The 27795-nt window shown below is 38.4% G+C and overlaps 1 protein-coding gene across 4 annotated transcripts in view; it reads right to left on the bottom strand.

Moving 5' to 3' along the window:
* TRIM66 (tripartite motif containing 66) overlaps positions 1-27795 on the bottom strand; it is a 59239-nt gene that overhangs the window by 30735 nt on the left and 709 nt on the right. For all 4 annotated transcript variants that reach the window (XM_054200545.1, XM_054200543.1, XM_054200542.1 and 1 more), the window contains 8 exons: positions 17159-17262; positions 12396-12543; positions 7493-7625; positions 6805-6921; positions 4499-4613; positions 3001-3147; positions 2746-2863; positions 522-1402 (listed from right to left, as the gene is read on the bottom strand). In XM_054200545.1, the coding sequence (XP_054056520.1) occupies positions 522-1402; positions 2746-2863; positions 3001-3147; positions 4499-4613; positions 6805-6921; positions 7493-7625; positions 12396-12543; positions 17159-17262 (1763 nt within the window). The remainder of the gene's footprint in view (positions 1-521; positions 1403-2745; positions 2864-3000; positions 3148-4498; positions 4614-6804; positions 6922-7492; positions 7626-12395; positions 12544-17158; positions 17263-27795) is intronic.

The raw sequence follows: 27795 nt of genomic DNA, 5'->3' as shown, positions 1-27795 counted from the left end.
TGACAAAACCGTAACAGAATAGCATGTATGAATACTGATGAAAATCTTAAAGAACATGATGCAGTAGCAAGAGCAATTACTAGTAGAATGGGAAATAACTCTCAGACCGAAAAAAAGGTGTTCTTCACTCCCTTTTCACTAATTATTCAGAATCAAAAGGCAATCTTTTTCAAGGACTCAGGGCTTAAAGTTTCCAGTAACAAGGAGTTGAAATGGAGAGTGAGACCACTGCAGTCCTCCAGTTACCTATCACAAAGGAGGAATGACAGTGCTTTTATTCTCCCAACTGCTGCTCACCTTGTGTATTTAGAGATTCAGATCTTTGGGATCCAGGTTGTTTATGCAGCACTTTACAGAAAATTTTGGCCCAATCTGCATGAGGCATGAAGCCTCTGCTGAATGCAAACATAGACAAGACAACAACAGAAAGTTCAACCAAATACATGAAATCTCAAAGACATCTCCCACTTCTGAGCTTACATTGACTAAACGCAATAGGAAAGAACTTTCAGAGAACTTACTTGTGCTTCATCTTGGATTTGTTGCTGAACTGGGGCTGGCTGCCTCACTATGTAGTTGATTTGACCAACTATGGTCTGTTGAACGTGCTGAGGTGGCTTGGCTTGGTTCAGCTGCAAGCTGGACTGTCCTTGGGCCTGCAGAAGAAGCTCCAGATCCTTTTTCATCTCCTCCAGCTCAAATTGGTGGTGCATTATGTCCAGGCTTTGCTGGATGACTTGTTTGTGGGTGTTCTCATTCTGATCTGATGGTGGTGATGCCGGTGGCTGCTGCTGCTGTTGTGGTGGCTGCTGCAAGTGGTTAGCTTTTATCTTCTGGAGATGACCAAGTTGCACTTGCACAGTTGATGTCTGCAAAGAAGCCTGCGTGCGGAATGGCTGTGGATGGCTCATGTGAACTTGCTGAGCTTCATGTGATACAACAGCATAACCCAGGGGCGCAGTCTGCTGGGATGGTAAATGCTTTCCCATCCTCCTGGACACGTTCTCTGGCTCTGACTGTGACTGCTGTTCCAGCCCAGACTGTGTTAGCTTCAGAGGTTGGGGGGCATCCCTTTGCTCTTTGTCATGTTGTTGCATGCTGTACTGCAGAGGAAAGTGCTGCTCACGCACTTCTGGAGGTTGCTGAAAATTTTGATGGCAGTTTATGTCTTGGTAAGAAGGCTGAGCTTTGTTTGGGTGAGGTACACTGAGGCAGCGTGAGCAACACACAGGTGTAGGACACTGAACTGCAGGTGGAAACTGATGTAGCTGGCTATTCACAGCATCCAGCTGTGACGCTGGTGAACGGTGCCCATGATACAAAGAGGTCTGTAATCCTTGCACACTTCCACAGAGTAGCACATCTGAGTGAGAAATGTGTCCACCTTCCATAGTGAAACCTCCTAGAAAAAAAACAGCAAATTTACTCCCTCCTGTGATCTTGACAAATTTACAGAAAAAAACCTGTGAACACTGGCCACTTCCTTGTCTTCATTTCAAATATAAAAGATATTCAAATATCCTATCCAAACAGTCCTTCAACATACCTTCATGACAAATTTTTCAAGATTTTTCAGTGACTTAATATCACACCAAACTTCCACTGATGTCAGTGGAACTCATGGCTGAATTACCAGCAAATGCTTTGAAAAATTGACCTTAACTTATTTTAACTGATGGATATAGCTTATACTTTCATTTTTTACTAAAGTACAAGCATATCTTCTCATCCATAAGCACAAGTACAAAAGACTGCTTCCAGGGTGAAAGTGACAAAAATAAAAGAGATTGATGGTACGTAGGTGAGAATCGTAAAAGCTAGAAATAGAAGTGACCTATGAACCAATCTTGTACATGCTTTTAGTCAAGAGAAGATTGTTCCCTGTAGTACATTTGATAGTGTTTTACCTCATCTAGTTTTAAATATCTTAGAATGGGAAGCGAACCAATCTTCTAGACCATTGATCAGCCCACCTAACTGAATTTACTGTAAAAACCTACCGCAATTGGGAAATTTATAGCTGTTGGGAAACAAAGTCAGAGTATGCACAATCATTATATAAGTAATACTGTAATTATTATACAGTCAATGTCTTAAAGCCATCTTTGTGCCTGTTAATTGTAAGTGTCTGAAGCACTGCTCAGGTCCCTTGGCCACTAAGATACCAAAGGATGTGCGGAGCACAGGCATGACTAACCCAGCTGCCCCTGGGTAAGGCAGAGGAAATTGCACAAGGCCCCCTGCAGATACTCCATTTCATCCAGGGTACTCCTTACAGGACTGCCAAAGTCACGCTGTTGTACAGTGCTGTTGCTTGCTGGGACAGAACTGAATTACAAATACATTGGGCAAAGTCAAGGCTGTTTGATAGCCACTGACACTACATTTTAAGTAATTTCAGTTATTTGTTTAGTCCTTCACAGTGTTTCCACTAAATTAGCAGTTATGTTCTTACATTGTGATTTTGTAAGACCATCAAAGATGATATTTATAGAAAGTATTTCTAGGTAATGTTTATAAGGTAATATTTATATATAACAATGTCTTTTAATAGGTGAATTGATATAACTGGAGGGAAAAAACAGGAAAGTTCAGCCACACTAGCTTTTCTTCAGAACATGTCAAGTACAAAACTGGAAGTCAAAACAAAAAAGGAGAGCACTTTAGGGAAAGTACTGTATTGTCTATATCTGTCTGGTCTAGCTTTGGGCACTTGCCTAATAAACAACAACATAATTTTCTTACCCAAGTTGGACAGTTGTTTAGTCCAGTAGGAGGGATCCCAAGTAAATCTGATCTTCAGAGGAGGGCCTATGTCTGTGTTACAGTTTGTCTCTAACAAGCGCTGGATCTGAAATACAATCTGGTGACAAATCAAAGGAGGATGATTTTATGATAAAACATAAAAAATGTTTTATTTGAGAAACACTAAATCCTTAAAACAGTTCTGACATTTACTGCACAATTTGAATTGACTGAGATAATAAGTATTGTTCTTACCAGTTCTTTACTAAAGAGAAATGGGATGCTGTTTTTACTGCACACTGCCCAGCTGATGAAGTTCTGCACATGTTCTACCTGTCTGCTTAAAACCACAACACTTTGCAGTTGCTGCTCCAATTTCTGCTTCCTTTCACTGGTGATTTTCTGTTAATAACGTGAATCAGTAGAAGATAGTTGTCATTCTTCAGACACACATAATGCATACAATCATTGGCACTACATTATGCATTATTTGCAGGGACACTCTTATTTAGAATTATCTTTAAACCACCAATCATAAAAAGAAAGCAAATCCTATTAAACAGATATGTCTGAATTCAGGAAGAACAATGACTTCTCCAGCAGCAACCTACATCATTCTGGCCTTGGTGTAACAGAATAAAGTAACTCAATAAAGCTGTAGAAGTTGAATCAAACTTGCACCTGGACCGCTTTCTTGACTCTTACAATACAGAAGAGACCCAACAAAGAATATAAAAAGGGGGGAAGCATGCAGCATTTCCTCACAATGGTCTTCCAGTCTCCAGCAATTCATGATTTAGGCACCACAAGGACAGAGGCTACATTATCACCCTCAGTATATTTTTCTATGCATTTGTCCGTAACTACTTGTGAACCCACACACAATATCTTGCAGCAAGGAGTTCCACACTCATTTACTATTTATGTAAAGGACAATCTTCCCATGTTTGATTTGAATCCAGCACCTCCTGATGTCATTTTGTGCCCTCTACGTACACTTCAACAGAGCACTGTGCATATACTTCAAGCGTGTGCACAGTTCGGTTGTGGTTACAGATAAGTCAGACAAACACTGAAATGTTGTCAAAACACATGAACACTTAATTTACTTAATGTTTAATCATCCTGAAATGAGAACATACGTTCCTCTTTTTTGTAAAGCTACTTAGCTGAGTAGTCATATTTGAGTCAAATATGTAAGTTCAAAGGTAGCCAGCAAGTGCTGAGCGCCCTGTCTTTCCAACACCTGCTAAAATTACCCAAGAATAACTGAGAACTGGAAATTCTGATCAGATCTGATAGCAATTTTGTGCCCAGCACATTTCAAAATAAAATCATATATACTTCATCCAAAAATCAAAGAGTCAAACCTGCAGGCTCTGTTACAGAAAGTATACCAGAGGATTATTTTCAAAACAGAATATTAAATGTGCTGCTAGCGGTCTTCTACAAATTAATCATTAACATCAGAAGCTTGTTTGTTTTGTAAGTACTCAAAACGTGCACATATATTTTCTGTAACTGCATTAGAAAATGTGGTTAATGCATGATAAGCAAACATTTTGCCACTTCTTCCTGAATCTTTGTCAACTATTGATTCCACATAAAATTCTGAAGAAAAAAAAAAAGTAATATTTGATAACATAAGCAAAGGGACAATAATTCTCACAGTCCCTACACTTTCCATTGACACTGGGATTAAATTTAGTTTAGTTTAATTTCACAAGATACCAAAGAAACTAGCCTTACTTACTTCAAGTTGTTCAAGAAGGATGTTCGTTCGTTTATTGATTTCATTCATCAAAACCATCTTGGCCATTTTTATTTGATTTTCTACCTTTTCGTATAAATGTTTTACTTCAAGTAACCTATAGGTAAGAGATATACATCCCTGGATGAGACAACTGGTATGTCAATTATTCAGAGCTTAGTAGTTGTTTGTTACAAGAAGTGATCTAACAGTTGAGAGAGAACTCCAAAGAAGGTTGTACCATTTCCTGTAAATTCTCCCACACTTCTCTCTTCAAACCCAGAATGGTTTGCATTGGAACGGACCTCACCATCCTCACTGTAAAAAAATTTCTTCCTTATAACTAGTCTAAATCTACCCTTTTTATTTTAAAACCATTACCCCTTGTCCTATCACAACAGGCCCTACTATAAAGTTCATCCCCATCTTTCTCATAAGCCCCCTTTAAGTACTGAAAGGCTGCAATAAAGTCTCCCTGGAGCCTTCTCTTCTGCAGGTGAACAACCCCAATGGTCTCAGCCTGTCCTCATAGGAGAGGTGCTCCAGCCCTCTGATGATTTTTGTGGCCCTCCTCTGGACTCACTCCAACAGGTCCATGTCCTTCCTGTGCTGAGGGCTCCAGAGCTGGATGCAGTACTCCATGTGGGATCTCACCAGACTGAAGTAGAGGGGCAGAATCAGAATCACCTCCCTCAACCTGCTAGCCACACTTCTTTTGATACAGCCCAGGATGCAGTTGGCCTTCTGGGCTGGGAGTGCACATTGTCAGCTCACATCCAGCTTTCCATCCTCCAGTACCCCCAAGTCCTTCTTGGCAGAGCTGCTCTCAATCCCTTCATGCCCAAACCTATTTCGATACCGGAGGTTTCCCTGACACAGGTGCAGGACCCTGCACTTTGCCTTGTTGAACTTTACGAGGTTCAAATGGGCCCACTTCTCAAGCTTGTCCCTCCCGATCACATCCCATCCCTCAGGCATGTCAATCACACCACTCAGCTTGGAGTCCTCTGCAAATTTGCTGAGGATGCACTTGATCCCACTGTCTATGTTGCTGATGAAGATATTAAACAGTACTGGTCCCGATATGGATGCCTGAGGCACACCCCTCATCACTGACCTCCATCTGGACATTGAGCCGTTGACCACTACCCTCTGAATGTGGCATGCTAATCCAAAAAACTTTCAGTTTATTCTAGAGTATAAATAGTATAAATACATTTGTACTCTTCCAAGGTGTTTGAAATGGTTTTATTAACACAGAAGAGAGATCCAACAGCTAACAAATACATAATCAGTAGCCGATTATATTTTTATATATTTTTATACTAGTCTGTACTGGAATTGCATCTTGTTTTGACGTTTCTTGAAGAAAAAAGCCAACAGGATGCTGGCTTGCATCAACAAGGCCATCACCAGCAGAGATAAAGAAGTCATTATTCCTACTCAGCACTTGTCAGGCCACCCCTGGAATACTGTGTTCAGTTTTGGTCCACGCTATACAAAACAGATGTGGACAGGCTGGAGAGGCTCCGGAGAAGGGCCACAAAGATGAACAAAGGATTGGGAAGCCTGTGATATGAGGTAAGGCTGTTAGGATTGGGTTTGTTCAGCCTTGAGAAAAGAAGGCTTAGGGGAGACCTTATCACCACGTTCCAGTATTTAAAGGGTGACTACAAAGCAGATGGAGACTCCCTTTTTACAAGGACTCACGTGGAAAAGATGAGGGGTAATGGGTACAAGTTACTCCTGGGGATATTCCAATGGGACACAAGAAGAAAAATTTTCACAATGAGAACAATCAGACATTGGAATAATCTCCCCTGGGAAGTGGTGTATTCCCCATATTTGGACACTTTTAAGATTCAGCTGGACGGGGTGCTGGGCCATCTTGTCTAGACTGTGCTTTTGCCAAGAAAGGTTGGACCGGATGATCCTTGAGGTCCCTTCCAACCTCATGTTCTGCAATTCTATGATTCTATGAAATAACGTATTTTAAAAACAGTCTTCATTTCTAATCTTTTCAAATTCTAGTTAGGAAACAGATTATACAAAGAAATCTCAACTCTGAAGTCAGCTGTCACATGCCTTATAAGGACTATGGAATCATGTATTACAATGTCATGACTTGTCAGTATTACTCAAACATGAATTTGATATTTTTAATCTTACTATTATTTCCTACCCTCCATGGAAAAAAAAAAATACAGCATCTGCATTTACTTCTGTTAACTTACATTTAGCGAAAATAATATTTTTACTCTTCAACCACTTTCAAGAAAAAAAAAGAAAAAAGAAAGCATAGCAATTACCTGTCTTCGATCTGTTTAGCTGAAACCTGAATCCCATTTTTTTTCTCTTCCACTTTAGTTATGACATTTTCCAGGATAACTCTCTGATTCTGCAAAGCTTCATCAAGGTGTCTGAACCTGGGAAAGAAGGGGAAATTGTCACACCTTTTTTTTTTTTTTTCCCTGTTGATAAGTAATCAACTTATCAGTTGATGAGTTATGGGGACCAGCTGCCTTAATAACTGTCTAGACGTGGTTCCCTCATCTCACAAAAGGTGTCACTGTGTATAGACAGTTCCTTCCACGGCTCTCACACTTCCAAAGGCAAGCAGCATGCCCAAGCTTTGCTAACTCTGGCCTTGTATGGTCATGATGTCTTTGACAAACAGACGTATTTGAACCACGCTAAGTATTGAGTTCAACTTGTGCCTTTGAGCACAATCACAAGGAACTACATCCATACACGGTATCTGGGCAGACAATACAATTGGGAAGGTACACACTGCTGAGAGCAGTGAGTGATTCTGTGGCGGCAGTAACCCATGTGTTACACTGGTTGGGCATAAGACAACTAAATGGAATTTGCCATGGCTTTTAAGTTTGGACTAGCCTGCAACTTCAGCTGACAGAAGATGCAGACGAACAGTCTTAAATCTAAATTAACTACAGTTTTAGACAGGGTTATGATTAAGCAATCAGTGTGTGGTACCTGTGTTCCTTGTGCTCTGTCAGAAGGCAGCCGCGGCATGTAAGGGTATCGCAGGTCTCACAAAACAGCTTGAGTGGCTCTTGAGTGTGCACTGGACAAAATAAGGAAAACTCGCTTGCTTCATCCTCAGTTGCTGAGGAATATAAAGCAATGGTGTCATTGACAATGATTACTATTATAGTTCAGAAAAAGAGTTGCCAAACTCTCACAATTTCATTGAAAGTCTTGATGTTATTTTTAAAAGACCCAGACCATGGAACCATCTGATTATATGAAGCAAGGTTTGTTTATATTTTTTTCCTGGCCTTATACATCCTACAAACTGAGCACATCAAAGAGGTTCAGAAACAAGTCATGAAGTCAAATTCATGTTGTCCTCTAAAGTCTCATGAGTATTAAATATTTCTCATGATTTTGGGCACCTGCCTCATGACTTTGAATGCCCTGGTCTGGCAAACCAGTCAACAAAACTGTATTGTAAAATATAGAAGAGCAAATATATTAAATAAACCTGAACTCACAGTAGAAGCAAGGAAATCCTTTGTTCTTAAAAACCTCACATGGGAAATTGTTTTGCAAACAAAACACGATTGCATCCTCAAAGTATTCCTACAAAGACACTATTCCATTATTCTTTACCAACACACAAGACATTAAACAAAACAATCATAATTAGATAACATTTATTGATACAAACTTCAAATGAAATAAAAATATCACTTATTTCTCTATCATCATTTGGTCCTATAAAATGAGAAAAAATGTTTCAGTTTTCCCACACCAAATCTATCTTACTTATCTAAACATTTAAAAAAACCAACTTGTGGCAGGGACCATGCTCTCATCCTGTAGCAAAATGGAGCCCTTTAGAGAATCAAGCCTCTGAAGTGATACTATCGCAATTAACACAGACACACAGTGTACAGCAAGCTATACTAATTCAGTCGCTTTGTTTTCAAATTGGAAAATGCACAGAATAGAAGTAGAAAGGCTAAGAAAACCTGTTGTCTGACAAAGAGAATGAAAATATGGAGAAAATCCATGCCGTGCTCTTAAAAAGTCATGACAAATTTCCTACTTTTTAGATTGTTATCTACTCTTAAGTATTTCTGAGGTGGTTGTTTTACTTCCTCCAGTTCAATTGGCTGCCCCCTCCACCATCTTAACATAACGTGCAAGAAGATTATTTGTGATAGATTAGGCCAAGATTTTTATGTAACAGCATTACATAGTTTACATTGTTATGAATTATTTACTACAGCATCATGTTTTATTGTTCAGGAAGGTTTATTGTTTTATATTATTTTTGAATCAAATGCTAATAGATAGCATTATTAAAAGAGGAAATTGGATCAGGGATTTTTCTAGCCCACTCCAATATCTTTTTCTATAAAGGTACAAACAGAACTCACCGCAATAGCAATTTTTTTCTGATTGTTCTGCAAATGTGTACTTTTTCACTAAAACCTGCAGCTGACAATGCAAATAATACGTAACCAAGCAGGTTCTATAACCAACATATAACCAAAGTGGATGCTGAAGATCATCTCTTCCTCCCCTATGGCGTCAGGTATTATATCTTAGAAGAAAAACAAAAAGCCCCTAATAACCATCTCAATTTTCACGAGTTGGAAAAGCCCCTCTAAGTGTTCAGAGCTTGCAGAGCATGCAAGCTGTTTTTCTGAAAACTCAGGATCAAATTATCCATATTAAACTCCAACTTATAATGAGATGCGGTCTTTAAGGTCCAAGTATAATGAAGCCTACTCATGATCTTATATAATGATTTATCCATTTTTCTGTCTCTGAAGGGTTCTTTAGCCTTGGGGTGATTGTAATCATCCCAGAGAAATCAGTGGGGTTTTTAGGACTGTGTCAGATTTAAGAGACAAGCAGATTTCAAATGCAAATTATGATAAAAATCAATGTTATCTTATTACAACACAGACCATCAGTGTCTGCCACTAATAATTCCCTGATTCAATTGACATATCAGTGAGAACTGCCACTGAGCCATGGTACTCTTGACCTACTTTATACTCAGCTCAGAGCTATGTTCTTCAGCTTTAAAATAAGTTGAATTCTTACAAATCAGATGCTAAGCAAGGGCACAAGCGTGACTTTTCTAGGAGCAGACATCTTTACCAAAACTATCCATGTTAGCTTCTTGAAAAGAACTTCACTTGAGGAACAGGGAAAGTTCAGTTGCCCTAAATTCTGAATTAACATAATTTGAGTCACCATTTCCTACTGCCTATATTTTCTTTATCTCAGGTTGATCTCTTGAATAATTAACAGAAAGTTTTAAATCTCTGTTCCGCTGACCAGTTAATGTCAACTATGGAAAAGCAATCTCATCTTAGCTAATAGGGTCCTCCCTCAACTTGCATAATATGCAATGACTCAAACTTTGATTTTACAGGTTCATACTCAACCTTGAAAGACTGAAAGGATAGTATAGCAAAGAGAAAATTATTCCGTTTGTGCACTAGCCTATAAATAGTTGGTATGTCAGTACCAGATCATTAACTTCTAGCATTGTTTTGGCAAAAGGATTATTTCTACTCAATTGCAAAGCACAGATTTCCACTTGATGAGGAAAGAGTCTGTACTGAATGTCCTTTTAAGAACGTTACAACTAAGGGAGGAAGAAGTTTTGGACTTTAAGCAGTTAGAGAGCTCTGCAGCACTTTGAACTTAAAAAAGTTCACTTATTCCTAGTGCTAATGCAGAGCTCTCCAGTGAAAGGTTTGTTCTTCAGAGATTATTCCTCCAAAACTGCTGCTTAATCTGTCATAAAGCTTTGGCCTGTGTTCCCGGCACCTAGCTCTCCAGTGCTCAGCTACGCAATTCATTTTAGAAGATTTCAACATTTTCACATCTTGTGGTCACAAATCCAGAAAGTTTTTGCAGGTTTTTTTGGGTGCCTTTTTTTTTTTTTTAAATCAGGAAAAATCAGTGTCTGTGAAAAATGGAAGTAGTGCAGTTTAACCCATCTGTGAACCACATCTCAGCATCTCTTCGTATTCATAACAAGCAGTAATAGTCTGTCACTCACAAGAAACTGGAATTTTTGATAGTACCTCTAGAAATGGTTCAACTAACAGGAATACACTGGAGCAACAAGACGTAAAACATATAATGTTACTGGGAAATTTGAGGGGGGTGGGTGGGAATCAAAGTGATGTCCAGTGCTATTTATCTGGGTTTATGCTTAAAAACTAAGGTCTATTTTACAATGTAGTAGTTCAGTAGCAGTTTTTAGCTGAATAACTGTGATACAAACCACTCCCATAACTTCCTATTCCAGTTCTCAACAAGCATGTTCAAAACAATGAAATCTAACTAGCACACACACACCCCAAGCTACCAGATGTTACAGAATGCTATGGAGGCGAATAAAATGAAGCTGTTTCCAAAGAAGAATGGAGCCATTTCCAATACTACGAAGCCCTCACAGGGAATTCCCTACCAGCAGCATTCATTTTGTGGGCCTTCACTTCAGACTCACAAAGGATGAGTCTGTTGGAAAAAGAAATCAGACTACCTTAAAATTGTTTTCTTCTTATACAATATGGCATTTTTCTGTCCCAGCCTAGTCCTGCCCTTATCTTCTAAATACAAAACTGAAAGAAGGGTAAAGTTCTGAAAAATCACATGAATTTGGCACATCAGTCTGCAGCATGACCTCAGGAGTCACCAGGCTAAGGGTGTAGCCTGGCAGCCAGCTTAGCCATTCAGCTGCATGAGCTGGGTCTCGCCCAGCGGGCAGTTGATGACCCAGGAAGGAAGCAAGAGGATGTGCAGGGTAAGTGGATGGGGAACTGTGACAGAGAGCTGCAGGTTTTGCACGGCAGGGAGTGATCAGATGTGTTACACAGAGCACAGGTATCATGAAGGAAGAAGCAGAAAGAAAGGTTTCCCAGGGAAGCTGGGCTCCTTTAGTTCTGCCGCTCAAGGAAGAAATTGTTTATCAAAATCAATAGGAATAGGCAGGATTCAATATGTTTGGTGGGGTTTTTTTCCTACTTTGCTTCGTTTCAGACCCAGGGAATCTTACAATTTTCAGATCACAAAAGAAAGTGTGGCCCTTGTAAAGCAAAAGGCAAAAGATAGAACACTTTAAAGGTGCAAGATCAATGGGATAGAGAGTCTCTTAATGGTTACAAGGGCCTACAAACAAGGTGGCTGCTGTTCAGAACACCATACACAGACTGAAGGTGGCTACTGAATCTGAAAACAGAGGATGCTTTATTTCCAGAAGAGAAAAAAAAAAAAAAAAAGCCTAAGTTCTAGTATATACTAGTATTTACTTTCTTTGAAATATCCTGAGGGGATATTCACATCCTAAATAAATAATATATACATAAATAATAATAATTTTAAAAGCTTCATTTGTGTTTGCTGGTGGCAATATAGTGATCACACTCAGGAACCATGTTTTTCACTCCAGGCTTGGAAAGGAACATCTTACAGTCATCACAGCCTTTTGCCGCCTGTGACTCACGCTCCCACACCTTGTCCATAAACACAGGAAATGCTTTATGGTAGTTTCCTGAAGGAAATTACCCAAAAGAGAACAGAAATACTGAAAGGGAAAGGCCTTTTGCTGTTGTAGCTTACCAAACCTTAGCCCATCACTCCACAGACAGAAAAGGCATATGGAAAAAACAGTCTCTGTGAAATACAAATATCCAAAACTTTTCAGATACTGTGGAATGCTGGTTGTGGCAATGGCCCTAAAGTTATAGAAAAATCACGTAATCTCTCATTGACACAGACATATCCTTCTGAGTCACGCACACAGAGCATGGTGTCTGCAGCACACAGCTTGCAACTGCTCCTTTTTCAACCGAATAACTGATATGAGAAGAAATAAAATTTCGAAGTGTATCTTCAGTACCTGTGCAGCCCTTCAGGGATACAGAAAGTAAGCGGTCTCCAGTTTCCTTGCCATGTCTATGTTCCTCTGTACATGAGCTGCACAACCACTTATTGCAGCTTGTACAGAGACTGTGAGCGGGTCTCTTCTCTTTACACGTGGAGCAGCTCTAAGAACAAAAAGTGCAGTTACATACAAAGATAACAAATTAGCTGTACAAACTGTTATCTTTAGTAGGCTATGATTCAGATTCGTAAGCTTAACATTCTTCTTCCTCAGACATGCAATTCAAGTGATTTTAAGAGTCTGGTTATTGTTGTAACAGGGAACAGAATAAAATTAAGATTTGAAGCACTTAAATCAAACTGGTTGCCTTTCTCTGCTCTAGCACAATCAAGGATAATTATGACATGATGTAAGAATTATTCAGCAAAATTCTAGGGTCCATGTTACATGTGAAGTCAGAATAAATAATCATAATCACTTGTTTCTTCTGTACTGAAAAAGCCATGAAATTATGAAATAAGACTTTTCTGATTTCAGTTAAGGAAGGTTAGGTTAAAAGTTACTTTTGAAAATGAGTTGTGTGCTTTGTAATCCATTTCGGTTAAGTGCTGTACTACTTACTGATGGCTTTAACACATCAAATGAGTGTATGCCTTACTTTTATATATATATATATACACATATGTATATATATATTTAGATAGACAGATACAGATATTTTCTACCTCAGAAAAGATAGTCTAAGTTGCCAAGTATATGAAAAGTTAGAGTCAAACATAGCCCATCAAAAAGTTCTTAATCTAACTACCATTTCCATTTCTAGTCACAACATTATGCAGAAGCATTTCACCATATTATTTCAGTGTTATTCATTAATTTCTGTCCATTACTAGTTATTTATTAACAAACTAAAAAAATCTATAGGCTAGAACCCACTTCTGCTTTCATGTATATGAATGTAAATCAGAGCTACTTCAGCAGAGCTACTCCAAATCCACATTACTTCATTTAAAATTAGAGCTTACTCTATTTGCTTTAGCATTGTATGAACCGCTCTGATACAGTGTAACTGTCAGAAAAATACATAAAACATGACAGTGGTAAGGCAATTTAGAAAACAATACGGGAACACCCACATATAATTAATGAAAAACTTAGTTCCTATTCTCTAAAGAGCTGACCAGAAATGAGCTCAATTTATATACTAATATCACATGTGGTGAACTGGAAACGTAAGACAGGGGAACTTGAGAAGAACTGGAAACCTTAATTAATTATCACCTCTATTGATTCAACAATTTAGGAAATGTCTTTTGTTATATAGGCCACGCTGTCTGGAAGTGTCACTAAAGGGCAAATGAATAAAGCAGCACATAAATGAAGTGGCAATTTGATCTTTGGTATCCAGAATGAACTCAAGAGTTATTTCAGGATAGCTATAACTATACGTCTTTTAAAAAGTATTTGCACTAGGCATAAAATACTTTGTTTGAAAACTCCTAATATTAATGCTTTTGACCTACCATAGCCACAAATAGGTACTAATGGGCGGAGCGAACATAGTGATGTAATTTTACCATCATCAAAGCATAAAAGCTTTGCCCCCAGTTTATCATACTCAAACATTTCCTACAAGGTTACAATATATCTACTGTACTTATGCATAGTTCCTGAATATTGCTACTACTCGGGGCTATTCAAGCAACTAATAATAGATGGCAAAATTACTTCCTATGGTGTCCTTTCTGTTGGGCATCAGCTTATCTTCAATTCAGTCCAGTTACAATTACATCCCAATTATTCTGATGGGAAGCACGAACAGAAGGATATAGCAGCATGCGCTCCGCACATAAGCCCTGATGCAAGCCCTGGTGAATTTAATAGAAGAGTTTCTCTTTGTGGTGTCTCATGGAATAGAAAGCCTGAAGAAAAAACAATCACAGTGCTTTGCTGGTCGTCTTAATGTTAAAGCCATCTAAATGTTAAATGATTTAAAACTAAGTGGAACACCTTTATCCACCTAAATTCTGACACAGAAGTGAGTTGAGTTCTGATTCACTTCAGTGAAAGAAGAAAAATTTTTTGTTCTCTTGAAATTCATTTAAATTTTACTATTCCCTTCAGTGGAGCTGGAATTTCACAACAGGTCTCTTATCAACTCATTGTTCAAGAGTTTCTAAGTATTCCCAATCTTATTCAAAGGGATTGGGCAATTCGTGACAATAAGACAACAAAGCAAAATTTTAAATGTGTTTGATTGTTTAGGTAGGGAAGTATTTGTGTAAGCCATTCTGCTGTTTTGGCCATTTGCTTATCAACAATGTTTTCCAAAATGTACATATAATAATTTAAACCAAAAAGCCTAATATAACTCATATAACCAAAATGCAAGGGTATTTATTTTGGGAAGCAAAGCTTGCTATATAAAAAGAAGTGTCTAATTTAAAGTGTACCCATGAAGGGCCAGCTTAGGGGACAGGTCAAAAGTTGAGTGATGCTCTGCCTTCTCTACAGTAACCAAAACTGCTTAATGACAGGCTTGCCTGTAACTGCTCATCTTTCAGTCTGACTAGAACCTGACACCGTACTGTGTTAACATTACTTCTAAGTTGCAAAGCACAGAGTGTTCCCAGAGTTACATTATTTATGATGTGGAAATGGGCTTTTGGGCAAGAGATTCTGAATTGCATATTTTTGAAACTCCTGCTGATGGTATATAGCACATTCTATCATTTATGCTTCACTGTCTCGCACACAGAGAAACGTCTTGCTTCCAAACACTTTGTTACAAGCCTTGACAGATTCCCATTTGAACATATTAGGTAAATTAAGAAAATAATGGTAGTTCAGCTGTGTCTCAGTTGGATGAGCTGGTGCTTCTCCTTTGGATATCACTGATGGTGAAACTATGGCTTTAGTTTTGGGGCGGGGATGGTGGATAAAAGACAGTAAGCAAGCTTCACTGAAACATGACTTGACTGTTAATAAAAAGGAAGTAAGACAAAAACTGTGCGGAACATTCGTGAGTCCCTCTAGGGTACTCGGATGCTCTAGTGAGAAATCTGCCTTACTGAACCGCTTTTAGGACTCCTAAGGGATTGAAGAAAATAAAAACCTTCTTTTAAAGAAGGTTTGAAAAAATAATCCAGTGCTTTTGAAGACATTAGATAGTCTCATTTGATTTCCTTTCTACACAAATTCTCATTGAAAGGTAAATGATGTGAGTCATGGTAATTAAGAAATCATAGAATCTGTTGGGTTGGAAGGGACCTTTAAAGGTCATCTAGTCCAACCCCCCCTGCAGTAAGCAGGAACATCTTTAACTAGATCAGATTGCTCAGAGCCTCATCAAGCCTGGCTTTGAATGTCTCCAGGGATGGGACCTCCATCACCTCCCTGGGCAACATGTTCCAGTGTCTCACCATCCCAGTATAATAAATGCATTCTAAACATTCAGCAATATCTTATGAATTTTCTTCTTCTCTTTGAAGAGTGCATGTGAATAGACCTCTTCCTGTTTTATCTAAAGTTATGTTGCACTCTTCAAGCATCTTACACCTGAAGATGTCAACATGCTTTGCTTGCATTTATTTTTTAATTTCCCCAGAACACTCCATGGATTAGGTTACATGTTTTTTTTCTTTTTAACAATGGAGAAAATGAAACACAGAAATTACAACGTCATTGGGCAAGTCACTTGCACAATTTAAAGAGGTCTCAAGCCTTCTGCATGGGACAGAACTGACCTACAAATTGTTGCTGCCCCTAGAGGAGTTAAGAGGAGTGGAAAGATATCTCTTCTGTCCTACATTATGGAAAAAGCGTTCCCCTCCACCCAAAGGCCCTGAAACTGAATATCCACTGTGGCTATCCCATTTACTTAGGAGTCAAAAGTGCAAAAGAGACACACTGAGGTCCAGGAGCTGGTTCAGATGGTGACGTCCAGTATCCCTGATTATTAATTACTCTTTCCTTGCTTTGGACCACGCCTTGGAAAAAGCAGTCAGCAGATTACAGAATAGTTTTGACAAGTTGACCTGTTTTAAGTCCAGCTACCCAGCTGCAGTACTACTACCACATTTTGAAATCAATCTTATTCGTGTTAATAATAGAATACCGTTTTGTAACAGAATGGGCAGAAATAAACAACTTTCTCTGTCCCTCCTCGCAGCTCAAAGCCGTGACAACTAAAAACCTGTGAGAATAGTCCTGCCTATTAACTGGCTATTTAACAGAAATCCATCTGTGTACAGTGTGAGTACACAGCCAAGGTAGTAATCCTATTCCTTCCAATTACCCTATGCGTCCATCCCCCGATGGGAAACTGAAATATGATGTGACCTTTTTTATTATTAAAACAGACAATCAGAAAATGATAATTGCCCACGGGATGTAATGGGTAATCTTGGTGTAATCATTCAACTGTTAGTCTGCTTCTGTTTACTTTGTGTTGAGAGCAGAAAGGGGACAATGAGGAATCCAAGAGATTCAGTATCTTCCTAATATATTGATTGTCACAGATCCAGTCCTATACCATTAGCAGCAATATTTTTTAGTCAGATGTATTTTAAGTATATAGCGTCAAGCTCATTATTCAAATAAAGTTTAAAAAGTACTATTAAGGCAGTATGTCCATCTCTAGGAGTGAAGTAATTACAGTGCCATATAAGCAAACTGTGAGACTGTTGTTCAATACAAAGTTTGCTGTTTTCAAACAGTGTTCATCTGGTAGTGTTTCAACAACTCACAAGGCACCCAACTTAGTGGTTTTCACTTACCTTTGCCATAGCTGAATTAGAAGTGGGAAAGTCCTTGAGAAAGAAATTTTCAACTACATCCCTTGCAAAGCAGGTCTGTTTGCACACAGGACAGGAAAGGATACCTGAATATTTAAAAAAAACAAAACACCACAAATAAAACAATGCACACCAGCCATGCGAACCAGGAAATCATATAAACCACATTTAAGTATTGCTGTTTTTTTACATGACACAGACACACTTAGTTCCAGGAAACTAAGGCATTCTTCAAGCCCTAAGTTACTGGTGGCTAGATCCAGTTCAATACATAGGAAAGAAAAACAAATTAACAAAATCCCTAGAAATACACTATAGTTCAGTTGACTTGTTTCAGTATTTATCAGATATCTGCATGTTCTAATTCCCATGAATTCATTAGGGCTTACAGCTTTGATAAAAACTGAGCTGCACCTGAAACTCTATTCCTTTGTTACAAATCTGCTTGTGCTTTCTGATACTCGCTACGGTTCTTCTAGACCAACTTTACATTAACAGAGGTATATCAAAGCATAAAACACACATTGCCTAATACTAGTTTTACAGTGCAGTACGCTACCCAAGTGAAGGGAAGGAGGAGTGACATGCTGCTAGCAGAAGCAACAAGTCAGAATAAAGGTAAAGGATATAAACAGAGTTTCATAAATAAAAGTCAGAATTGTAAACCATCTATTACAACAAATCCACAGGTGGCAAAATGTGATCACTCCTAAAGCAAAGCGAAGCAAAACAAATCGAGCAGCAAAACCTAGCTCCACCTTTATTAGCTACTGAGCACAACTGTGATGAATCCTCGTGTTTGCCTGGGCTGAGACCTAACAGCTCACAAAGATGTCCATGACTGTATACCTGCATTTTTGCACCTCTGCTGTTCCATTCCTAGACTTCGTGGGCTAGAACCTACATTTTTCTAGAAGGTCTAGTACTTTTCATTTTTTTTTTTTGAAATGGAGTGTGCATGTTTCTAACCACATTTCTGTAAACTACTGTCATTTCTGTAAACTACTGTAGATGTGAATACAGTCCTTTAGAGATGGCGGTGGTGGTGTCAGTCTATTTTTACCTTATCTTATCAAGTATTTTTTTTATCTAAGTTTTTCCATTCTGTTGAGAAGAGAATTTCAGTGCTATGCTCACCTTGCCAAGTGATCTGTTTACGATAACTAACAGCAATATTTTCCATGACTAAATGATGCAAACTCACAGCAAGATTTCAAAAGCAAGATCAGCGACAACTTCCTACTGGACTGACAACGTTCAATGTGCTCTTTTCCTTAACTAAATTTATTTTTTAATAAGGAGAGTGGCCTGTAGATTAATTGAATCTTAAGATGTCTATTACTGTTTGCATTAGACAGTTATCAGACTCTTATGTTTTCCGGGTGCTAAGCAATACCTGCCCTTGGGACAGGGCTCCTGCAGTCCCCCGGCCAGGTGCACAATTCTAACCCTGAGCGTCTCCCATTTTCAGAACTGGGCCACTGTTATTTTAACAGCAGCACTTTACATTGACAGAGACACACAAACCCCAAACCCTTCCTACATTACCACTTCTAACAAAAGCACTACTCAGTCAGATGTCTGGATACGTTCACTTTCATTCATAAATGTTTTGAAGAAACTTTGAGTTCTGTTGCATTTCCTTTGAAGAGAACATCTTACTAAGAACCACTTCCATGAGGTTTAGGTCTTTTTTAGCCCAAATCTTGTTATAAAAGAAAAAGCATATTGTTTACTGTTTTCAGAGGTTGCACTTACAACAGAACTCTGATTTGCGGGCCCAAGTGGCAGACTATGGTCTACCTCACACTTGTTTAACTGTGCATTTCATATAACACCGAGTGTTCATGTAGATGTGAGAAGGAACAGGCAGTATCCACAGGTGCCTGTGCTACTCAGCTACAAGTCACTCCAGGGGAAATGCAAGCAATTGCTAATGATTTGCTCGTCTTCTGGGCATGTAACTTGAGTCTTGTTTAAGTGTGTTCTGGTGATAGAAGTTACAAAGAGGCTAAAACTTCATCTGATAAAGATGCCCGTGATGACAGAAAGCTGTAGAAGTCTTTTAAACTCTTCCTGTACTTTACATCCTTAATATAAGGAGCGCAGCTGAAAAGGTATCTTATTTACCTACAATATTTGGGGTTATTCAGCCTGGAGAATAGAAGGCTCCTTTTTAGCAAGGCCTGTTGTGATAGAGCAGGCGATAATTCTTTTAAAATGAAAGAGGACAGATTTACACTAGATATAAGGGAGAATTTTTTTACAATAAGGGTGGTGAAACACTGGCACAGGTTGCTCAGAGAGGTGGCAGATGTTGCATTCCTGGAAACATTCAAGGTCAGGTTGGACAGGGCTCTGAGCAACCTGATCTAGTTGAAGATGTCCCTGCTCATTGCAGGGGGCTTGGACTAGATGACCTTTAAAGGTCCCTTCCAACCCAAACCAGTCTAAAATTCTATGAATATTTGTACCTAATCACCTTCATATGTTACACCCTAGGACAACAGAATGCTTTTATATTAGTCACACTGAAACCTCTCCATGTTCTCCCAAATTATGGTTGTGTGTGTCTTTTAGATATCCGTTAACAGCTCAGTTCTCTAGAGAAATGTAAAAACAGAAGCAGCACTGCAGTACCTAAGACATGTTAAGACAGTGCCCTCCTACAAGCACCAGTGAATTGTAGTACTAATTCCTAGAAGGCAAAACAGTTTTCAAGTTTCCCTGTGAGCACCTTACAAAGTGACACAGTTAAAACAGCATCAGAAATAAAAAGACAGATTTTGATTGACAAGCTAGGAAGCAAAATACTTACTTTGCAAGCAGTTTCTCAAATAAGTCTCATGGGACATGCTCTAATTCTTGGTGTAGTCAGTAGGAAACCATGTACTGACTTTACAGGGAATCGCCTCTAGCCCTTTGAGACTTTGAACCAGTTTCTTATTCCCGTAACAGCATTGACCAAGCAGTGCCAGTTCTTGATCTGGCTAATACAGAGAGAAAACCTCCATATTGAGACTACGTAATATGCCACAAATTGACCAAAGGGGAACTTTTCAACAGGTTACTTGCTGAAGTAAGAAATCCATGACTCTCTCAGTCATTCCTTCATCTAGATGCCATACGGGTGAGCACACAGTCTTACACAAAACGTTTACGGAAACAGCTGCTTACTCGGGAAACAAAAGCAATGCTCAGGACTTTGCCATAGCAAGAGCGATGTCTGTCTACACACCACATAAGGTGAAAAAAGTTAATATTGAAGTTATTATTTTATTACATTCCAACACTATTCAGTTAGTGCAGAACATTACATCAAATTATACCAATTGAATGATATTTAATAGAACGCTCATGGCCTCAGAATCATTCATGTGAACTTTAAATTACGCTAATTTACTACAAACCAGTGAAATACAAAATACATTGTATAAAAAAATGCATTAATTTGACAATGGAAAGGACCATCTTTTAAATGCTTTTAAATGTATTTAAAGAAAACTTCAATAATTTTCACTCTAAGAAAACATATCATGCATGGATTTCAGTTTTGCACAAAAGCTCTTGTATATATATAGAGAGAAATGCAGTGGTATTAAGAAATATGGAACAGTCATGATTTTGGAGGTAGGTAACATCACTGCTGATTAATATTAGGAGATAACTAAAAGTGATGCCCTGGATGACATGGGACAATTTTTTCCCAGATATTAGATCCAAGTTATGCTACTGAAATCAGTGTTGATTTCAAATTTAAAACTCCCTTGAGATGAACATAAGACTTCTACAGCCCTCAGGTTAAAAAAAAAAAAAAAAAAAAAAATCAGAACAAAGACCATAACAGTTAACAGGAAAAATAATGAGTACCCCGTGGCAGCACTGTATTGGAAGTAGTCTACTCGTAGGAGGACTAATCAGTAGCACCTTCTCGCCTGTCCTAATACTGAATTCTATATTTAAGACTTTATTAAAAGCACAGGAGATGGATTTGCATCTTGCTAAAAGAGGGATTCCCTGAATGTGGTAGCTTCAAAGATCATACTTGTTCAGCTAATTGGGCTTCTTACTTGATTCCTTTTCCATTTAGTAAAAACCTGTGTTCCCTGGAAATGCCCAACCATTTTTAATATAAATTCCCAAAAGAATCTAATGATAGCTTGGCATAATAAATACACTACAGAATGGTTTGTGAGGCAATTACCCTGAAATTAAGCAAACCTTACATACATATTTACAAATAGCCATAAGCAGCAGCTACTTCAACAATACAAAGCAAGCGTGCTATGCTTTGCTTGTGCTCAAAGTGCCAATCACCAGTAAAGTACAATTTCCTAGAAACCCCTTACCTGTCCTCTGGATAAACAGTCACTTAGAGAGCTACACACAAAGTCACTTGTGTTGGGGAGTGGGTGGTTTTTAAGTAGAACTGCACACACGGTGCACTCCCTGGAATCAGGCTTTGCCCTACTGCAGATTGAAGTTGCTACAACTCTCACGGACTATCTGGGGCTCCCCCATCTTCAGCCAGAAACGCTGAAAAATCAAGCAGGGCAGAAAGATGTACCGAGTCACTACAAGATGGATATTATTTTTTCCTCTTGCCTTCTTTCTTGCCCTTGCCTCTCAGATTCATTCAGGCCACTGCTAACTTGCCTTGGTTGTATTTTTCCTGAAGTGGTGGAATAACAATCCCATAGTGAGAATGAATAGCAGCATCCTACTTGCCTCCTTGTCTAGGTCTTCTCTCAGTCCTCAGAGTAACCTGGAGCAAGCGTGCAGATGAAAAGAGAAGAGCTTTTCCAGATCCAGGTAGCAGCAGGTCTCACAATGCCATTCACTCCCATGGTACATTTTGCAGACCATTCCCTAAATATTTTTCTTGCCTTCCTACCTTACTACTGCCTCTAAAGAACATTGCTGATTTGTTTTAAGAACCTGTACTTTGCAGACAGCTCATTTAAATATATCATTATTACAGCACTGTGGGTGAAGGGAAGAGTAGTCAGAAGCCCTAGAGACTCACTGTTTGTACGTATGAGAATGATGCAATTTCTGGATCTAAACAGCAATTCAACATGGAATTACGGGATTCAAACAACAGTTTACATATTAGGAGATCAGGAGCCAAATTCAACTATGGTGCAATCGTGATGCCCAAATGAAGTCCACTATTCATTATTATTCATTACCTCCTGCTGTTTATCACTTGAACTCATTATTTATGACATCACATTTCATTGCTAAAGAGACAACTATGAATTGTTGTCTAGCAATGGAAGGCTAGCAATGATCCTAAAGTTGGATTTAAGCCGTTTCATTGCGATATACAGAATATAACCTTATTTCAGAATTATATGCAGGATAAACCACATATAAGCTATTCTCAATGTATTTTGAGTTATCAGCTAGTACTGAAGAATCACTGAAGACCAAATTGTACCGAACAGACTCCCATGACATTTCATCACATGAGGGATGTGGAGTAATAGTCCTGCACCTACATCCTTCCAGGGCTCCACTACTCCTTTAACTACCATCCATAGTAGGATAACACACCTGAACACCACCACAAAAGCCACCAGCATTAGAAAGCGACATCCACAGACGTACCTCTGTGTGTGTGTTATGTTTATATACACACATCTCTGAGCTCTGAAAAGCTTCAGCAGCACTTTGCTGAACTTGTTGGCAGCCCTTTTTCATAAGCCACGTGTTTATTGCCACTTTCACACTCCCATCAGCAATAGTAACTAGATAGACAAGTCACCCATCTGGAGACTCCAGAACTACACCTGGGATATTCAAAATCAGCTTTCAGGAAAACAAGAAGGTTCTGCCACATACTGTTCAAGCCATAGTTCCTCACTGTCAGGTCTCTCACATCCCACAGCACTTTCATTTCTGTTAATAAAAGTTGCCACGTTGCATTGGACCCAGGGAATAGTAAGTAGACATGAAGGTAGCAACCCTCGTTACAGGGCATTCCTTTGAAAAGCACAAATAAAGAACGAACTGAAATTTCTGAGTGCCCTCAAGTTTCCACTACACCTATATTGTAGCAATCTAATTTGTAAGTGACAGAGCTGTGGATAATTTGCAGCAATCATCTCTGAAAGTGCCGACTGTAACCTCTGCAACATATAAGGAAACTGAGTACAAAGACCTTTTGAACATCAAAAGCCACAGCTCGCCGTTTTGTTTCAAGGTCTTCCAGTCTGGTCAGGTTTAAACATAAAGAACCCTCAAGCTCGTTGTCTCAGAAATAAATCAATGCAGATAATTAACCTATTATTATCATGAGAATTGATTAGCATAAAGAAACAAACAGTGGAGCTATCATACACACCACATTTATACATGCTGTCCACATGTTGCACCTATTCCTCCGCTCTTTTGCCTCCAACAGCCATCAGAATAATTATTCTCAGAGAGCATTAGCTACAGCTCAAGCTGCAGGCATAATTTACACTTCCTCAGAGACCCAATTATAGGTTATAGGAAACAGTTCTGAAGACAACCTCCCACGCTACAGCTTCATATTTATATAACTAAACCCTCATTGTTTCACTTGCCTTTTGGATCTGGCAGATGAACAGAGTGAGAAGGGCTGAGTTACTTTAAATCCATTTTAAGATGATTAAATACATATATTATGAACAGTTTCCCTCTTTGGTACTACCTTTCTACTTCCCTTTTTAGAAATAAACCATGTATTTGGTGTTAAGTGGATCTAATTAAAGCAAATGGGTATTCTCCTTCAGAATTAATAGATGTGATGTATTGCATCACTTGCCTTATATGATTGCATCAAAACAAGGTCATTTGGGTCCTGGAGATATAACAGCTGTTACACCAAGGCGGACAAACCATACTGCACTGTAAGCCTAAATACGGTTTAAAGAACTCTGTAGATGTGCATTTTTATTTATTTATTTTTACATACAGACTTAGTACAAGATAAGTACTAAGTACAACACTGTGTTGTACAACAATAAGTACAGTACAACACTGTGTGCTGATATCTGGAGTCTCCTTAAGCCAGTACACCACACTTCTTATGCTAAAACATCATACTGAAAATAAGCCTAGAGCCAAAGGAGTCCTAGAGCTCAACCTTTTTCTTGAAATAAACACCCTTGAAGATATCTCTGAACACATTAAATGCAAGTGTGACCAACGCTTGGCTGAGTTTTAAGGTGTGCCTCGCTAACAAGCATTCACAATTAGGAATCCACGGTTATATATAACACTTACCTTACAAGCTAAAGAAAAACATATATTTTCAGCTGAAAATAATAAAGAGCAGCAAGTGGACATCTGTCAACAGTTGAACTCACATCTGTTCTCTCTAATAGTCTGTTTTCTCTTAGTTTTATCTGATCAATTTGCATTTCTCTAATACATAACCCTGTTGCATTTCTTGGCATTTAAGTGGGGATCTCAGACCCTCTCTTGCATGTGGGAAGCTACCATAACTCAAGTGTGGACAGTTTTTGACTTATGCACAGAGTGTAGATAGAAATTATGCAGTCATTTTCCATTACTTGTGTTATCCAACCTAGAGAAGCACAAAAGGGCAAAGCACATTTTTAAAATAGAATTTCAGAAAAAATAGCTCAACACACAAGTTCAATACAAAACCAGGATACAATTAAATCTACCACTTCCCAAAGCATTTTACAAAGCTGGGCAACTACTAATCACATTTTACACATATAAAGTGTAATTTTCAGGTTAGACAAGTTACCCAGCTCAGTCACAAAATATAAATAATACCAAGGCTTAATATTAGTTAGCAGAAATCTGCAAGGTGTTCCTGTACATCTTTCTTCATCTGCCCTGTACTCAGGCGTCTAAACTGTGATTGAGCAGTGATTACCTGTGATTGTTTATTTTTTTTAAAGCAAAAAAAAACACAAAACCAACCCTGGAGCTGAGACAGTCTTGCAAAACCATGAAGTTCTCACAACAGTGCACCTCCACTGGTCTTCATTTATCTGCTTTTGAAATTAATATGTTGGTCATATTTAAAGCACTAAAGCAACTTAAATTATTGAACGTCTCCTGGAGAGCAAGATTTGCAAATAAAGGGCAATTTATTATGGCACCCACCTCCAAATCAGAAAGGAGGGATAAGCACAGGAACCTGGATGAATCTGCTTTTGAATGTATTGAGAACTCAGTGAGAAAGAGCCAGACTCAAGAAGCAAACAGAGCATACAATAACCAATTTTGTATGTTTTCACTCTGTCCTGTGAGTGGCAATTCACATAGGCAGGAGCCTGGGAAAGTCCTCATCTAAGAAATTTCCATCTCAGAAGATGGGGGAATTTTCTCCCTCTTTTTCTTACACAATCCCTCTCTATAAAATTCTTCTTTCTCATGAACTCATGAGCTAAACAGACTGGAAGCACACAATGTGCAGATCTGCAGAGGAAATGAATGTGTATTCTCTGTGACATGAAGAGAGGGAATAAAAAAAGGAAAGTGACACTGGTCTGCAGAAAAAGAAAAGAAAGACTAAGAATCTTAAAGTCCCCTTCAAATAAGAAGCATATGTAGGAGCCAAACTCGCCAAGATAATTTTCTTTTTCCACTCAAATTACTTCCAAACTCTCAGTTCTGACAGCTTTGAATAAATTCTGATGTGTATGCAGCTTTTCCATAAGAACTCTATCTCAGAGCTTTCATTCATGAATCATCTTAAACACATACAAGTATAAAAGTTTCCAACATCAACCCCCATCAAATATCAGGACCACTTACCTTCATCTTCTCAGCAATCTTAATACAACAACAATAAACTACAAAAGAGCTTTATGTTAGTATAATACCATTTATAGTAAAGCATACCAAAAACCACAAATTCAAGTATGCTTTTGTAGCAAATGGCAGATTGCCTTCACTTAGAAATACATTCACTTTTTCCATTCTTACATTTTGCTTAAAGAATTCATAGTGAGTAAGGAACACATCTTTCTTACAGGCAGTATTTCATGTTTACTCGGCTAAAAGGGTCTAACACTTGTCTTTACAGTTTAGCTTTGGCACTTACGTATGATATACTTAAAGATAACACTGAAAATTGAGTTGGCATTGTACTGCCCATAACTCAGCAATCGGGGCAGATAAGACAAGTAACATTTAACATCATGCCATCAAAAGATTTCACAAATTTATCCTAGCTGACCTGTAATGGTTGCAGTTTCAGTCATTCAGTTAAATACAACACACAGATGTTTTGGTTTTCCTGCTCTCCTTGCTCATATATTAACTGAGCCTCTGCACCTGGTGTCTCACTTTATTTACTGGGTCATCACCACTCATTATTTCTTTTCTCTAATCTTGCTCTTTTCCATAAAAGTTCCCTACCTACAACAGAATGAGGAAGTAAACAGAGAAACTTCAAGAATACAGAAATAAACTAGTATTTTTTCCAATTTGCTATAGACAAATAATTCCCAATCCAGTCAGAAGCTTGAAGAAATATCTAATATTTTAACAACTCATAAGAACCTCTAGCTGCACTTCATCCAAGATCACCAAGTGGTATAAATTCACTTTTCCGCTTGGCAAACAGAAACAAGGAGGAGAGAGGAATGGCTTAGATGTCAAATGAGGACACATAAAAAGTAACGGAGCGGTTGTTTTCAACAGCATCTTATTATAAAGTCGATCCCCCAGACTTTAAGCCCACTATGACTGGACATTAAAAATTTTAAGGAAACATTTACTTGAAATGACTGCTTTGTTCTCTTTGTCTTCTCCTACCTTTATATGTTTTTCTGTCTGTACCCTACGCATGAATAGCCTTTCTCCTTTGCCATTAAGTTACTCCCTTTATCTTTTGTGTTTTGCTGGTCTTTCAACTGTGATCTCCTAACACTGTTTCCATTTGTTCTCAAACCTGAACTTGTCTCATTTATGTTATCTAGTCAATTCAGATTACCATCACCTCAGGGAAGGTATTTTCTCTTCCTACATGGTTCTAAAATCTGTTATGGAAGAGATAATAAATGATGCCTCTTATTCATCTGAAGTTCAAAGCCTGTGAAAATACAAGTAATCTACATGCCTTTGCTCTTCTTATAAATTAGTAATGAGTCTGGAATGCTTCCCCATGGCAATTAAGACTCATTCAGTTAAAATGACTGTATTCTGTGATCTAAGTCGTGTCTTATTCCAAAAAAGTTATGTATTTTCTATTAACATCACTACCAAAAACTGTGCTAATAACTTCAGGATTTTAAAAGCCACAGTCACAAAACGCATCTCATCCTCACTAGTTTACTTGGCTTGTTAGGGTGAGTTACAGTATAGCCTACAGTCAGAAGGGTTCGGATAGAGAGAAAACACATTTACAATGGGATAAAAGGAAGAGTTTCAGTACACCACAATATACATATTCTAATAACAATTACTATGACCTCTGTTAAGAACAAAGAACCGGATGTTTCTGGTTTTGTGTTGGTGTTGGAGGGGGAGGTGGCACAAGAAGGGGAGAGAAGGAAAACTATCGCCACAAGCAGTACCATAGAAACATCTAAAATGTCCAAACGATTGGATAAAGATGTAGCCTAGAAACTACCTTGTAACATTTATTCATTTATTAAGCT

Source organism: Rissa tridactyla, chromosome 4 (genome assembly GCF_028500815.1).
Source record: "Rissa tridactyla isolate bRisTri1 chromosome 4, bRisTri1.patW.cur.20221130, whole genome shotgun sequence".
Taxonomy (NCBI): Eukaryota; Metazoa; Chordata; class Aves; order Charadriiformes; family Laridae; genus Rissa; species Rissa tridactyla.
Note: the sequence above shows the minus strand (reverse complement) of the source record. Positions and strands in the feature narration are given on the sequence as shown.